The following is a 16,203-nucleotide window of genomic DNA, read 5'->3' on the forward strand; positions in this document are numbered from 1 at the left end:
AGGGGGAATGGTTTTAAATGGTTTCAGGGTTAGATAAGATATTAGGAAAAAAATCTTTACTGTGAGGGTGGTGAGACGCCAGCACAGGTGGAAGTGTTTGAGGCCAGGCTGGGTGGGGCTCTGAGCTACCTGGGATAGTGGAAATGTCTCTGCCCAAGGTAAGGGGGTTGGAATTGGATGACCTTTAAGGTCCCTTCCAACCCAGACCATTCTATGATTCTGTGAAAAAAACCTCCACCAAGCAAGGTAGATGTATCCTCTGATGACACCTTCAACCCTGAGCAACTTTTAAGCAGGGACTTGAGAGCATCTGCCTGTTAATTTTTAAGTGCATTTTCCTACAGTAAGCATTTTCATCAGCTCACATTCAAACACACATTCAAATAGCTCATTTGTCTGTTTTCTTGAGCTCATCTGAATCTCTTGCACCTGTAATACCCCCTGGCAAACACACTGTAGCAGTGCTTTATTGAATGATTTATGATTCACAACAGCTCCATCAGAAGAGAGTAAAAATATCAGAATGAGTGTACTAAACTTATATAAACCAAATAAAATAAACATGAACAAGTGTGTAAAAGTGTAACCAACCTGGTTGTTAAAGCAATCTCTTATTTCAGTGGACTAAGTAAACCTTTGCACAGAACCAGACATCAGAGAGCACTTGAGGAACCTCAGAGTAAAACAGGCACAGCAGACACAGGGTGTCTTTTCAGGGGTGCCTTCAAGCCCTTTCTACCTCACCTTCCACTTCAGTAGTATTTTGCTATTTCACATTTTCCCTTTTCACAGATGTACTGCAAGTCTTAGCTGAACACTGTGCACCACATTACTCCAAATTTAAATTCAATAAAAAAATTCTCAGGCACAAAAAGGCGACCCCACAGAAGTTTTTCAGAAGATTAGAGCATTAGTGATGGTTAGATGAGCGTTTTGAAACCCAGGGCAGAGAACAGACAAGTGCAAACCACTTTTCTTTTTTTAAATTTAATTTTTTTTTAATAGCAAGTTACCCTTAGGAGAAAAAAAAGTCACTTGAGTTTCTTCACTTTCATATTCGTGGTATAAAATCATGACAAGCCAGCAAAACAAACAGAGCAAAACCAAAGACACACACACACACAGAGGCTCTCCTCTCCTCTCCCTCTCCCTCTCCCTCTCCCCTCCTCTCTCCCTTGTCCCCCTAGTTCCTGAGTGTAGGAAGGTGCCCTGCAGAAAGTTTGTGCAGCCGGGCGCCTCTCAGAAGCTGAAGAGGCCGAGCCCCGCGGCAGGGAGCTGCAGCTCCCCCGGCGCCGGGAGGAGGCGGGATGAGGAATGCAGGCTGAGGGATGAAGGATGGGGATGCGGGGCGGTGTCGCATTTAAAGGCGGCAGCAGCGGCGGCGGAGCGGACAATGACCGAAGTGAAGGTGGCCGTGCTGGGCGGCAGCGGGGCCGGCAAGTCGGGTAAGGGGAGAGAGAGCCGGGGAAGGAATGGCCCGGCTCTGCTGGAGGGGGCCCCGCTAAAGCTGGCTGTGCTTCTGTCCCGCAGCGCTGGCCGTGCGGTTCCTGACACGGAGATTCATCGGAGAGTACGCGTCCAGCGCCGGTGAGCACCGGGAGAGAGGGAGGGAACGAGGGAGGGATGGAGAGAAGGAGGAATGGAGGGATGGAGAGAAGCAGGGATGGAGAGCGTGAGGAAGGGATGGAGGGAGGGATGGAGGATTCCCCGGGGAGAGCAAGATGCGGCGCCTTAGCATTTATTTGATGGAGAAATTGGGTAAACCCGCGGCGTGGCAGAACTTTCCGGGAGATTTGAGTTTCCCCTGGGTTATAGGTGCGGTGTGAGCCCTGGGGAGGGGAAAGCGGAGCCGGGTGTCGGGGCAGGGATCGCTCCGAGGCTCGCAAAGCAGCTGTGGAGCGGCTGGGACGGGAAGAGAGCCGGGCTGCGAGTGGGAAGCAGGGCGGGTTATGGTCAGCTCGGTCAGACAGGAGAGGGAGAGAGCAAAGGACTAAAAGACTAAAAAACCCCAAAACACCTCCTTCTGGAAATCCTCGGCTCCAGGGAAGAGGGGAGGCAGCTTTTAGTGCAAGCACAGAGCGAGTGAACAGGAGCGCGCTGGTTCGGTGGCTTTGCGCAAAGTTGGCTGTAACAGCACAGAATGTCACATCGCGTGCCAGAGCGAATATCCCGATCATTAAGGCACTTCCACGTCTTGGAAGGTGACAAAACAGGGCTTGGACCTTTGCATTCCGGGTGAAAATACTGCTCAGCTGATTCACAACTCTGGAAGTGTGCTGCTACCCCAGCTGATGTGGCCGAAGTCCCAAAACTTAACGAGACACAGACTGCCACCTACCTCCCTGTTAAAGTGAAGGACTTTCTTTTTTCCCCCCCACAGGAATCAAGAGTAGCTTCTAGTGATCAGTAAATAACAAAGGAAAACGAAGTACTAAGCTGAATATATCCAAATGAACTTATTTTGAAAGAGGAGCTTTGTACAATTGTACATGTGTTCTCTACCATTAGCTGTTATTACACAAACACAGACAGTTTGTGTCCCAGCTGGCTGCTCGGGGTCTAAGCTACCACATGTAAATTATGTGCTCTCTGTGCTCTGTGTGTGTTCCTGGGGGAAATAGAAAAGGTACAAAACTCTCAGAAAGCTGTGGGAAAGCAAATCTCAAGATAGAGAGAAAAAAGCCCAAAGTGTTCCAAGCCACCTACAACTAAAACCAGGTTCTGTTCTCAGCCTCCAGTACTGCAAGTCCTGTAAAAAGACATTTCAAACCCGCAGAACATTTTAATTTTTTAAAGTGTTTCTTGGAACATAAGTTTAGCACTGTTTCTAGAGAGGAGGAAAGTGGTAATAAGGATGGTAAAATAAAGATCATGCTACTATTAGTGGAGTCAAAATAATAATTACAGTAATTTCACGAATACAAGCCGCAGTAATTAGACAAAAATTTTGGTGGAAACCCGGAAGTGCGGCTAATGTTTGGGTACGGCTAATTTATGAACAAAACTGTGATATCTGCCCTTACCTAGTATCATACCAGTCCAGTCCCGAGCCGAAACAGTTTGAAATCCATGGTTTACCATTGTTCCGACGATGAACCAATCAGAGAACAGCTTATTGCCTGCCTATGGATGGCGGTGTTACTGAGGGGTGGGGGTTGTTATTGGGGTGAGTTACCTCGGCGAGTTACCTCGGCAGTTCAATAAAAGTGTGTGATATTTCTCTGTACTTTTAAAAGTGTTTTCAGTCTTGTGCGGCTGCGGGGCTGGCTGGGCTCGCAGGGAGAGGGCTGGGGGAGCCTCTCGGCCCGCAGGGAGAGGGATGAAGCGGGCAATCGGCTCGCAGGGAGAAGGCTGGGGGAGCCGCTCAGCCCACAGGGAGAGGCCCAGAGCGGCCGCTCGCCCCGCAGGGCTGCGAGGCCCAGAGCGGCTGCTCGCCCCACGGGGCTGAGAGGGCCAGAGCGGCCGCTCGCCCCGCGGGGCTGCGAGGGGTAGAGCGGCCGCTCCTGTGCCAGCACGGAGATGTGGCTCCACTCGGAGCTCAGCTGCCTGCCCACGCGGCTGAGTGGCTGTTTAAAGGCAACGTGGATCCATTGGGAATGCTCGCAAAATGACCACACTATTGTTCCTGTCTTTTTTGGCTTGTAAATAAAGGGTGTGTCTTTTTTCACTTGGAAACAATGTTTCCGAGGTCGGCAGTAAGCCAATAAGCCCCGGCGATCCCGCGATTGTGTTACTAAATGACGACTTTGTGAAAGTTCGCGGCAAACTAAAGTGCGGCTAATATTCCGGGTGCGGCTTATTTATTGACAAAGACATCAATGTTGCCAACACACCGGATATGCGGCTTATACTCTGTGCGGCTTGTATTCATGAATTTACTGTAAATTTTGTTTCATTAAGGAAACAAGCAAGAGGCTGTATATTTTATAACCTGAGATGCTTGGGACTGATAGTTTATCATCAGATGAAGATGCTGAGTTCCAGAGATCACAGAGCTATCCCTCATTACACAGTTTTAAGTGTGTTTCTGAAGTGTCAACACCAATTCTTGTCCCTGTAGTTCAGAAAATGACAAATTATAACACAGAAAGCCTGTTGGCAACCACAAACTGGTTTACACTTGCTTAGAACATCCTGCTGCTTAAAATAGTAGTGACAGTGTGTCTGCAGTAGAGCTCCCAGTGTTGCCAACACTGGTGGAGAGTTCTAAATCTGAGATGCTACAGAAAGATTTTTGGACTAGATCCTAAGGACATAGTCCTGTAAGTATTCTTGCTCTTATGCTGCCTGGTATGAGAACTCTTAAAGCACCAGAAGCCATGGTAAATGAATATTATTGTTAAATAACAACTTTTGTGCAGAATCAGAACTGCACATAGTCTGGCTGACTACTTTTATAATCCAAACTACCAGTCAACAACAACAAAACCACAAAACAAACAAAACACCCTCCCTAAAGACCCTCCTCACCTGCAAAAAAAAACCCAGATCAGAGACAAAAAATTCTCAGTTTCTTGAGAAACCAATCAAATAACCAGTATTCAAGGAATCCTTAGTATTATCGAATTTCACTGTTGCCTTTTCTTTTCACTGTCATTCCCAGTCAGTAACACTGTTCTTCTTTGGATAATATCTGCCTGTTAGATTGCATCTACACTAAACACTTGTGCCTGGATGGGAGGCAGATACACCTGGAAATTTATGACCTTTGTTCACAGGTAAGAATTTAGCAGGAGGGGGGTAAAGAAAAGCTGTTCTTCACTACCTGTGTATATGGTAAAAAGGGTCAAAGGGTTACACATTTTTGCTGGTTGGAATTTGTGCCTTCTCTTTTGGGTTTTTTTTAAAGACTGAAATTTTGAAGTTGCTGGGGCTCTGAACTACTGAGTACTTTCCAATTTCATCAAAGAAACACTTTTTTGCTGAAATTTTCTGGAAATGCATTTGTAATTTGGACTAATACTAACAGAAATAACCTATCACTTTTGCTTTACATAGGTAACTACAGAGATAAATTTACTGCATTCCATGAATTTTTCTCAAATACCCTAAATGAATGAATTAAATTTAGCTTGTAAAGCAAACAGTTTATTCAATGGCTGCACAAATGGTCCAAGTAAACAGGCCTGGAACTAAGCCTTGCACTCACAGAAAATATCCTTTCCCAAGGAAAGCCATAATGTAGCTTGTACACATTGCCAATTAAAATTTAATCCTAGTAAACCACTCTGAAATAAAGTTTTGTATTAATTTACTTGATTTACAGGAATAGTAGAACTGAGGTGCTGTGTAACACTTGCAGACCTAGGTAAGGTTGATCCCACTGGCTCTCCAGGTTCCCAGTTTGGACAGCTGCCTTGCCTCTTACCAGCTAGGGTAAGGAATGCTGGTGTGAAGGCCAAACCACTGAAAGTCTGCCCCCACACTTAAATTCAGGGATGTAAAAACTTAACCAGTGTTGAGACAAACAGCACTGCTTCTCCCAGGGCAGGGAGGATCCTGAAACAGCCACAATGACCAGTTCCTTTCAGGAAAGGGAAGGAGATCCTGAAATTGCAGGACAAAGTCTGACGAACCCTCTGGACAGGAGATATGATGAAATGAAATGCAATGAAAAAAAAACCCCGAAATCTGGAAACAGGGTAACCACCATGAAATGGCCTCAGATGACAAAAAGCACAGGCAAATGGACAAAAACTTGCTAAAATTACTCCAAACAACATCCTGAAATCATGGAAGAAAAGAAAAAATAGAGCCTGTTGAGCAGTTGCTAAAAAAATGAAATGGCAAGAGAAAGAAAAGGAAAATTCCAAAACCAAGTGAAAAAAAAAAAATTATTGGGATGAAAGGAAGTGCATGGAAATGGACAACAACTTGCTAAAATGACTCCTAATAACATCCTTAAATCACAGAAGAAAGGAAAAGATAGACCTTGTTGAGATCTTTGTAAAAAAATGAAATGGTTAAAAAATGGGACAATTCCAAAACAGAGTGAAAACACTAAAAGTGAATGGGATGACAAGAAGGGCAGGGATATGGACCAAAGCTTGCCCAAATGATACTCATTGAAATTGCAGGATTTTGTTCCATTTCCTGAAAGGAAAAAAAAATATCTATCTATAATTTTTTTTCATTTTTTTTTTCAGATCTGCTTCCAGTATTTTATCTGTTTTTAGGTCATATGGTCTTACCAGCTGCTGCCAAATCATGTAATTTGAAAGAGTTTCAAAATGACACTCCTTTGCTTAATGGGACAATTTACAGCTGTTGCTTTCTGGAAATCAGAAGTGTCGCAGCTTTTTGGTGCGAAGAGAGTCAAGAATTAGTATAACCCTATAATCACTCAAGTGACTTTCGTCACTGGTTTTATTAAACTCAACTGCAGATTGAAAGAAGATTTTTTTTCTAGCTCCTCAGAAATTTAACATATGGGTAATTAGTGTTTGAAACTTGAACAATTCAAAGAGGAAAGAAAACAAATGAAGAAAATTGTTAAGGTTACTGCAGTCAGAATATTAGGAACATGCAAACCAGAGCTATAACCACAAAACACACAAATGTGATGACTCCTGTATGTTCCATTCTCAGGTGACCCTGCAGAATATTAAGAACAAGCAATGGCTGTACAGAGTATGGAATTTCACTGCTTAAACAATGAGTAAACGTTTCATAATGAACTTGTCAGTGATCCCAAGTGCCATCTTTGCTGTTGGTTATTTATGAGGCTTTTGGAGCAGCATTAGCCTGAGCTCAGTGCCTGAACTCAAAGCTAGACCTTTTAAATATCTTTGTTTGAAAGTTTCTATGTTCTCGCATTCACAGTGGCAGAGAAAAGGCTCTGAAGTGACAAGAGTAACATTCCTTTTCCCTGTGCACTTGAACTTCTTCCAGCCTCAGCAGGGGAAGCTGTCCCTCACAGATGAGCTGCACTGGGCTGATGGATTTATCATTGTTTACGACATCAGCGACCGAGCATCGTTTGCGTTTGCAAAAGCACTGCTGTACAGGATCCGAGAGTCTCACTTAGCAGTTTGTAAAAAGTAAGTGGTGTTATTTATCTTCTTTTACCCTCAGCAAACATAGGGAAAAGCTGAGAACACTTTGCAGAACATCCTAGTAGCAATTAAAATCCAGCAACATGGAAGTGACGTAACACAATGCCAACAGCAAGGTACCTGAAGGTAAAATGTGCGGCAAATTCCAATCTATTTTACTGTATCCAAACCCAGGTACATAGGGATTTTTGTTCCTATTTCTTACAGAACTAATATTTACGTGATTGCCCTAAACATTTCTGCTGTGATTTACATTGGTATAAAAGCCTGGCACAGTCAGTCTTTGCTTTTACTCTGACACTGAATTGCTAATGGAGATGCACAAATGCAGGGGCTGAGGAAAGCATTCCCCGCATGAAAGGAAAGTCATACCACAGATATCTCCTAAGCTGCCTTTACTCCAACATCATTTGTGCACATAGGTGACCATATGGTAAGAAAGAAAGCACTTTAAACAAAAAGAATCCCCAGAACTGCAGGCCTGAGTGTGGATGGGTGCATGTATTCCTGCAGCAGTCAGCTGAGATGCTTTCTAAATAAAAGAGTGAAGTCTTTCACCTGTATCAGAAGCAGAGTAAAAACCTCATTTTTCTGTCTGTTTTACTGCTGACCTTTCTTAATAAAGATTAATTTCTGAAAGGAATAATTTTAGCAGAAGCTTGGAATTAGATTTCCTGTGTTTTCTTCTGAGTTATGCCACTGACACTGATGTATCTCTTGGGCTCTGTTCTGTTACCTGCAAATTGAGAGAATGATCAGGTTGCTTCTTCATGAAGTCCAGGTGGTGCCAATATACTCAGCAGCACAGAGCATGAAAAAAGCAGTGGATTAAAAAATGCATTAATTCTTTGAGTAGAGAAAACAAAATAAAATCTGGTAGAGAATAGCTTGTCTGGAAAATCCTTTGCCAAATGGAAAACTAGAATTCTTCCTGGCAAGGTGAGGTGCTGGTTAGCTCATTTTGGGGTTTTTTTGCAATGCCTGCTATCCTGAACATACATCCTTTTCATGCACACTGAATATGATATGATGCAGTGTTGCACATATCTTTTCTCTAACTGGAACCTTTCTCATTTCAGAATGGTCGAGTCTTCGATCTTTTTGGTTGGCAATAAACAGGATTTATGCCACATGAGGGAAGTTGGCTGGGATGAAGGACAGAAGCTGGCAATTGAAAACAAGTGCCAGTTCTGTGAACTGTCTGCAGCAGAGCACTATCAGGAAGTTGTGGCAATGTTCACCAAAGTCCTGAGAAATACCACTTCCAACTTCAAAGTGAAGGAAAAGAGACGACCAAGTGGTTCCAAGTCCATGGCCAAGTTAATCAACAATGTGTTTGGAAAGAGAAGGAAATCTGTGTAAGAGGTGGTTAGGCTTGAGGTTGGAACAAGCTGAAATAAAGGAGCAGAGGCAGCTCTTGGCATTCACTGAATTTCCTCCAAAGGTCAATATCTGGAGGAGTAAGACAGTAGAAACCATAGGTGGGAGATACTATGGTCTAGACTTAGAAGACCTGACCTTCTATTTAAAGTTCTACTACAGATTTACTGTTTAGGGCTGTGCCACTTTAACTGTAAGCTGCTCCCGAGAAGAGGTTTAGTCTGTATTTATTCAACACCCAACATGGCCCTGGATAGAGCTGCTAGGTGCAACTGAAGCATAAATACTTGTTTCACAGATTCGTTTGTATTGGAAAAGACCCTTAAGATCATGAAATTCAGCCTTTAACTGAACACTACCAAGCCTACCACTAAACCATGTCCCTAAGTGCCACATAATATCCAGTACATTCAGCCTTGCTGATCAAAATCTTACTTCAGAATTCTGAGTACTTGTTTCTTTGTGTGCAAGAACATTTGCACTAAAGAAAAGCAAAATATTGTGGCTTCATGTGGCAATGTATTTGTATGTAACTCAGGTCCTTGTGTGCCTTACACTTGCTGAAATTCATAGCAATTAAATGCTTAGACACCAAATCTACCAAAGGTATTTACCGGCAAAGCTGCCTTGCAGAGGCACCAGAAGTGGGAAAGCAGATTTTTTTTTTTTTTTTTAATTCCATGACTGATGAAAGTAAGTAGAGAGGGTTGAGGAGTGTGGGAACTGAAATGTTAGCAAAATGTAAGTCAGTGAGCACTGGAGTTCCGGTAAGGGCACTGTGGAGTGAAATAATTTTACAGCAAGGGCCACAGAAAGCCTGGGTCGATCCCTTTCACAGAACAGTTTTAATAAGCTTTAACAAAAGTTTCATTGGCTGTAAGGTGGATGTGACTGCTCAATCTCAGATGGCAGCAGAAGCTTGGGAAGCATGTGGACTGGCAAAGAGCACAAGTCCTTTAGGATGTCTGCCTGGATTTAAAGGTCAGCTGCTGCTAAGACCTGTGCTCACAGAGTGTTTTTCCTAATAACCAATGTCCTTACAACTCCTCATTGCTGTGGCATTGAAATGCCACTGGAGAGAACACTATGTACTGTCAGCTACACTTTTCAGCTGTGGATATTAAACATCAGATGGGTGCAAATATGTTGTCAGTTGACATTCAGAGCTCTTACTCTAGACAGCTAAATAAGGGCTTAGCCCAGGGTGTTTGCAAGTGTTGTGCTCATACAGAAATTATGAAAGGGAAGTGATCTGAAGATGAATTGCTGCCTCCTAACCACTCCAGGGGACAGCTGGGATTCAGTCTTTGTAGGATACTGAGCAGAAGCCTACCTCTGCTTTGAAATTTTACCTGCATTGAAACTAGAAAGGTTACTTTCAGTTTTGAGTGTTCACCCATAAGACAACATAAAAAGATTATATGTAATCTTAGCAGTAAGGTTGTAATATAGTACTAAACACGTTTTACTGTGTTGACCAAAGATCACATTCTTTTTTAAAGCAAAAGATAGTGTTTCTTTCACTTAATATACCACAAATATTGGAACATAGTTCTCAGTTACAGGCACAGGATTGCTTTGTTTTCTCTGCAGATGTTGCTCTGCCATAACAGGAACATTGTATTTTAACTGTATGGTCAACATCTATGAGACTGAACGTGCAGATTACTCATGTACACCCCTCAGCTTCCCAGCCCACACAGGATTCCAGAACTTCTAACTAGTTATCTTGCTCTAGCATTGCCACATTCCAGAACTCTTATTTGTATTTACTGCTCTGGTATTAAATAAACTGGATATAAAATGGATGTATTAATGCGGCTTTTTTGTTTTCTCTTTGCTATAAAGTTACAGACTTGTGTTTTGACTTCTGTAAAAGATACCAGCCTGAAATTCAGACTGGAGGAGGTAAATCTAGGAATCAGCCACTTGCACTAAAGAGAACCTCTGGCTGTGTTTGCTGAGCACTGTGAAGAAGCCCTCATGTGCCTTTAAGCAGTGAAGAGAGCCTTTAAAAAAATGCTTTATCCTTTAAAAAATAGTCAAAACAGCTACAGAGAGGCTAATTAGTTTTGTTCATATTCCTGGGAATGCGGCTTTCAGATAGATGGAACCTGTAGTATAGCCCATTTTGTCTGGATGGACTAAGTGTTGGGACAGAGAGCAGCTGTTGCCTGGGCCATGTGCCACCTGAAACAGCTGGATGGTTTATAAACAGGATGATAAAGACCTAAGCCTACTGAAGCACCCAGCAGACACATAGTTTGGTGTTGTCAGCATCAGGATTTCACTTGTCTTTTATTGCTGATAAGTGCAGATGTACAAGAATGCAGAATTTTAAAGGAGGTACACATTCTCCCATTCTAAATGCATTTTTTAATAACTTTTAAAAATGAAGACCCTTAAAATTACTTAAAAGGCTGAGATACATATATATATGTGTATATATATATATATATATATATATATATGTTTTGCTAAGTGTTCTTGGAGTTCTAACAGAGAAGAAAATATACTAACTGTCACAGCCACACTGCAAACAAGAAATTAGTAAGAACCCTGCTTATATATGATGTAAATGATGTCCGATGCTCAGCCTTGGCAGTGACATCACCTAGAGCATATCAAACTCATTGAAGAGTGTGGAAATAGAACTATTTGTGTTGTCACATATTGCTTCAGCACACAATCCCATCCTTTCTCACCAAAACATTTTAACATTGCTATACAAGAATGACAAGTGTCTTGCTGTCATGCCTAGAAGTCCTTGCTTATATGAACTTTCTAGTTTCAGTAAAATTTTGCCGGAGAAAGGCACTCAGAATTTATGTTCTTTCTCCCTGTCTTCCACTTGTTTTTACCTTGGAAACAGTGACATAGAAGCAAAGAGATCTTACTGAAGTATAAAGATAATAGCCCCTGGCTCCCAAATTCACTTTCAAGGATTTTGGAAGCTCTTTCTCACTATAGTTTTGAAATAAACAATTCAGACCAACACCACCTCAGCTCCTTTTCCCACTGTCTTGTCTGTATGCATTAAACTCTTAGAAAATCCCACTATAGTCACATTCAGAACAGGGCAGAGGGGAAAATGTCACAGGAAAACTCAGAGCATGACACTACTGGAAAAAAGGAATATCTAAGTGCAGTATTGAGTAGAGCAGCCAAACATGCTGCACTCTGAAGACAAAATTACCACAACCTTTTTTAGCCCATTGCTAGAAGCTGGCTTCTGAAGTGATGGACAGGAGAACATTGAGTCATGTGGGGAGTGTGGATGCTTTCCTTTCTGTTTGACCACTCTGCTTTGAAGATGATATTTGAGGATGTCTGATCCTGTCACTCTCTCGAAGGCAGAGAGAGGGACAGATGCTGTGGTCAATGCAGCAGACTCAATGTCAGACCCAAATCACTCAAGGGCATTTTCAGAGTGTACACTAAAAAGAAGAGGACTATGAAAACCACTCAAAGTAGAACTGCAGTTAGAATCCAAGAACATATTAATTTTCCATCTACCTGTTGGAACAGGTGCTTTAGGTTAATGAGGTTTCATGTATTGCTTATGGATAGAGGAACAAACTCTAGCTCTGATTCTGCTGTAAAGCAATCCTTGGTTATCCACTCTGAAGCAAGAAATGTATTTTAAAAAAACAACAAAAAAACTAACCAACCAACCCAAACATAGAGCAAAGAAAATCCCCCCAAAAACCCAAAAAACCAAAAAAAACCCAAAGCAAACAAACAAACAAAAAACCCCCCACCAATAAACAAAACAAACAAACAAACAAAGAAACCAACAAAAAACCAAAAACAAGAGTGAAAGATCCTACTGGAATAATCTCAAGCAATATTAAACTGTATGCCCAAACCATGAAACCTCTACCTCCTGTCCATAGGAACACAGGCCTCTTCATGTCCTTATCATACCCATGGGGAAGCTAAGTTCTGATGTGCTCTTCAGCCAGTTTGAAAACCAAAGCCTTTATTTACATGCCTAAAAGTGCCCCATGGCACCTAACTGCCAACTTCTATTGTTTTAAAACTTGGGTTTGGTATTTCCATAAAGAAGCACTGTTGTAAAGTCTTCTGTTGAGTTAGTTTGGATTATACCCCCCCCAACTGATATTATGTGAGACAGGCAGACTATTCTGGGTAGAAAGTTATATTTAAACAGGCATTACTCTTTTTCAGAAACAGACTGTAAATTTCTGTCTTCTTTTAATTGCTTTACAAAGTAAATTGATTCCCTCTGGTTACATAATTAATATCCACATTTAGCCCTGTATATTTGACATGACTTGAGCCATTTATTGCTACATTCATTTTTCAAGACTGGCTAAGAGTTCAGATATGCATTTAATTACTGCTGAACTCTGAGAAATATCTAAATTTTTTCCAGGGAGTAGGGAGTAACAGTAGAGAGAAATACCACAAACAAGATATTGGAGAAGAGTGATCTCTCTGAGCAGGTCTTGCTCCTTGTAGACTCCTCTGCTCATAATGAGCAGTAAAAGGTCATATAATGCCACTTGAAATAAATATAAGAGAAAATTACAACATCTGACCTTAAAACAGCAGACCCTGTGATGTCTGGTGGAGATTTCATTTTTAATAAACACAACTTTTTAAATAGGCTTCACACAGGTTTTTGGTTACACTGTGATTTGTTTGTTTTTTGTTTTTTTTTCCTCCTCAAAGCGATTTCTAGCATTCCAGACAAATTCCCTCCCAGAATAAACTTTCTTTTAAAGATGCCATGAGCTCCCAGAAAGTTCAACAAACTTTTGCGGATGCCTTTAAAAAGTAACGTGCTGTGTAAGGCTGAGAAACCCGAGAGCTTTCCTGCTTCCAACATCTCCCTCTCGTGGCGTTTTCCTCACACTCCATCCCTCCTCTGCTGAAATATCTCTGGTTATAAATCCAAGAGCACTGATCACAACGTCCAGGTGAAACCCCTCCTGCCTTCCAATACTATAACATTTTGCAATAGATTTTTTTAATGTTTAACAACGTGAAATCTCATAGGCTTCATTGAACAGGATCCTAATTAATAAAACTACAGGTGTTAGGGTTTTTTCATGACTGACACTTCTGAGCTCAGCTGTTTCACTGAAATAAAGTTCAGCTCTCTTGTTAAGGTGCTTAAATATTTCCTATTAATATCCCCTCCATACACATTAATATCCTCAAAAAGAGCTCCAAAGCTTCTGTCCTGTTTCCAGACACAGCTATTGGTTTGAGAGCAGGTTTGACTTTCACCTCCCTGAAGGTATTATTCCCAGAGCATGACAGAGAGACACAGCAGGGAGCAAAGCCAGACTTAGGCAAGTGTTTCTTCTCTTTTCTGCAAACTGCAGTACAGATTCACTGCATCAACCTCTAAATAAGCCAGGTCACGTGCTGAAAAGACCGCAAGGTTGGGTTTGCCAGCTCTGCTTCTAGATTCCCCCTTGTCCATATGCCTTTCTACCCAACAATTTACTTCATCAAGGTGATGCCTCGAATCATGCAGCTGAGTCACTCTCCAAAAGGCATTAAAGTCTCCACCAACCCTAAAGGCAAGTAGGCTTGGGGATCTCTAAATTTAGGTGAGATGAATCATGTTCCAAATGCGGCCTCTTGGGGATCTTTGCTGCTTATTTTGTCCTTCATCCTCAGCACTACAGAGCCCCATCTGTCCTGCTTTACAAAGTCAATTGAGTCCCTATGGTTAGACAATTAACATCTAACTTGAGATGGTCTCTGGGTCATTTAATGCTAAATTTCTTTCATATGATTGATCAGAGTGCTGGATTACATTTGATCCGTGCTGAACTTCACAAAACACCCTGAAATCCAACTGTCAGGAGTTAAATTAATGGATGAACTGGAAATGAAGCTGGGGCTAAGTTAACTGAGTACTGCCACAGACTGCTTCCAAGCCAGCTCATTAAAAACTAACTAGCAGACCTTGATGCTTCACTGCAGTCTGCAGCAAAGCCATATTTTAAACACTTGGCTATGGTAACTCCCAAAACCTAAGGTGGAGGAGAAAGTTGAATCAGCTCTCCTGACTTCCAAGCTCATGATTCAACTAATCTGACTTGGAAAATATGTTCCTACAATTTGTTTGTGAGCAAAGCCATCAGCTCACTTTGTGACTTACTCTGATAGCAATTAGCAGCCATATGGAATGAGCCAAGCTCATTAGAGGCAGCATAAAGTCTCTGTACCACTTATGCCTTCATTTGTTGTTGCATGTCCTTCTCTTTGCACCTGGAGGATCTGGCACCAAATGGCTCTAATTCACATTATTTCATTAAGCAGGAAGTTTAACTATACAACAGAGCTGTTCAGTAAGTTGTTTCCTTTAGGCCACTGAGGTGAGGCCACCAGTTTCTGAACACATCCCCAGCTGTTACAGCCCTACAGCACCCAAACATCAGAAACAGAGACCCAACAGATGTATGTTGCTGACTGCCATACTAAAAGTGCCTATCAGATATTCTGAGACTTTTTTTCAATAATCTTAAAGAAAATGCACTTTGAAACTTTGCTTCCTCTTTCAAATTTCAGTCACAGGTTCAGAACTTGTTGGAGGACAATGTACAGACAGAAAATGTTCAGTGGGTATCTAGGCTGAAATGTTACTTTCCGCTTTTTCCCACCCCCATATATTTAAATTGGAAACTATAACAGAAATTGCTTCATAGTTTCTTTCACATGAGATATCACCAGGGGAGCATTTTTTTACTTGGCAATGTTGTGGCTGCATACAAAAAAAATTAAATTAAAAAAAAAATCCTCATCTACGACAATGGATTATTAGTAATGTCTCTTGCTGGCAGGTAGCTAGGCCTTATTCTTCAAATCTTCTGCCTGAGAATGCCCTCTGAGTGAGCTTTCTACTTATTAACCATGAGTCACATAGGTAAAGGTACTTGTGGATAAGAGTTCTTGTGATTGCTGGGCTGATCTAAGTGGATGCACAATTATATGATTAAATACAACAACATTTTTTAGTAGCTACATATAATTTTGGCTGTCACTCAGAATTCAATTGCATTAGATGATTCATTAAATGACTGAGGGAGTCTGGGATCTGTCCTATACAGACCTTAGGGAATACTGCAAATACTGAACTAAATCACATAACTTATCTTAAATGCAAATGGAAAAGCTTTACAAAGAAACTAATCTATGCTCATCTTTTACTGTATTTGACATCTCCTTCTGTTTGCTTACATTTTGGATCATTAATACAGATTTACAAACCTATTCTATTGTTCATGGAGTTTTTCTCTTTCCAAGATATGCATGCAGTTAGGCTTATGTTAAAAAAGTCCAGTGGATCTGTCCTGAATGGTTGAGAGTCTGGCTTCACAGAAAAAGTTAAACTTTTTTTTTTTCTTTCCCATATCATCTTTTAAACAGTTCCTCCAAAGAGACTTTCTCTTTATTCTGCTGTAAATCTCCTAGGAGTCACACCAGTTCTGCTCAGCTTAGCAAGTCACTCCTTCCTCTTTTCTGTTGTTTCCGCTCAGTCCTGCTTCAACCTCTGGGTCTTATTGTAAAGAATTTAGTAGCAGACTCTGATTATTAATACACAAAACAGATTCAGTACAGTTTATGTTAATATCCTGATCCCTGTTTGACATAATGCATTGGTACATGTTTGAGACAGTGGGGTGGCATGGGAGAAACATTTTCCTCTCTCTTCTCTTTCTATTTGTACATGCAATAAATCTGTTGTGTTTTTGGAAATCCATGCTAAAATATTCCAATGCAG

The 16,203-nt window shown here is 41.5% G+C and overlaps 1 protein-coding gene across 4 annotated transcripts; it reads left to right on the plus strand.

The window, feature by feature from the left end:
- Nucleotides 1-1,208: 1,208 nt before the first annotated feature.
- Nucleotides 1,209-10,243, plus strand: RERGL (RERG like). Of its 4 annotated transcripts, none has more exons than XM_033058612.2 (5): nt 1,209-1,445; nt 1,531-1,587; nt 4,645-4,718; nt 6,823-7,040; nt 8,135-10,243. In XM_033058612.2, exons 1-5 carry the CDS (start codon nt 1,394-1,396, stop codon nt 8,415-8,417), a joined length of 684 nt encoding a protein of 227 aa, XP_032914503.1. In that variant the 5' UTR covers nt 1,209-1,393; the 3' UTR covers nt 8,418-10,243. The 4 variants fall into 4 exon arrangements, with proteins under 4 accessions (XP_032914503.1, XP_032914505.1, XP_032914501.1 ...); XM_033058614.2 differs by having other exon boundaries at nt 6,892-7,040; XM_033058610.2 differs by having other exon boundaries at nt 1,209-1,402.
- The last annotated feature ends 5,960 nt before the right edge of the window (nt 10,244-16,203 follow it).

Source organism: Catharus ustulatus, chromosome 4 (genome assembly GCF_009819885.2).
Source record: "Catharus ustulatus isolate bCatUst1 chromosome 4, bCatUst1.pri.v2, whole genome shotgun sequence".
NCBI lineage: Eukaryota > Metazoa > Chordata > Aves > Passeriformes > Turdidae > Catharus > Catharus ustulatus.

Excerpts from the sequence above, each read along its gene's own strand:
- RERGL (XM_033058610.2), top strand. The coding sequence starts at position 1,336 with ATGGGGATGCGGGGCGGTGTCGCATTTAAAGGCGGCAGCAGCGGCGGC. Across the intron at positions 1,588-4,644 it reads AGAGTACGCGTCCAGCGCCG|ATTGCATCTACACTAAACAC; the intron begins GTGAGCACCGGG and ends TCTGCCTGTTAG. Across the intron at positions 7,041-8,134 it reads CACTTAGCAGTTTGTAAAAA|AATGGTCGAGTCTTCGATCT; the intron begins GTAAGTGGTGTT and ends TTCTCATTTCAG.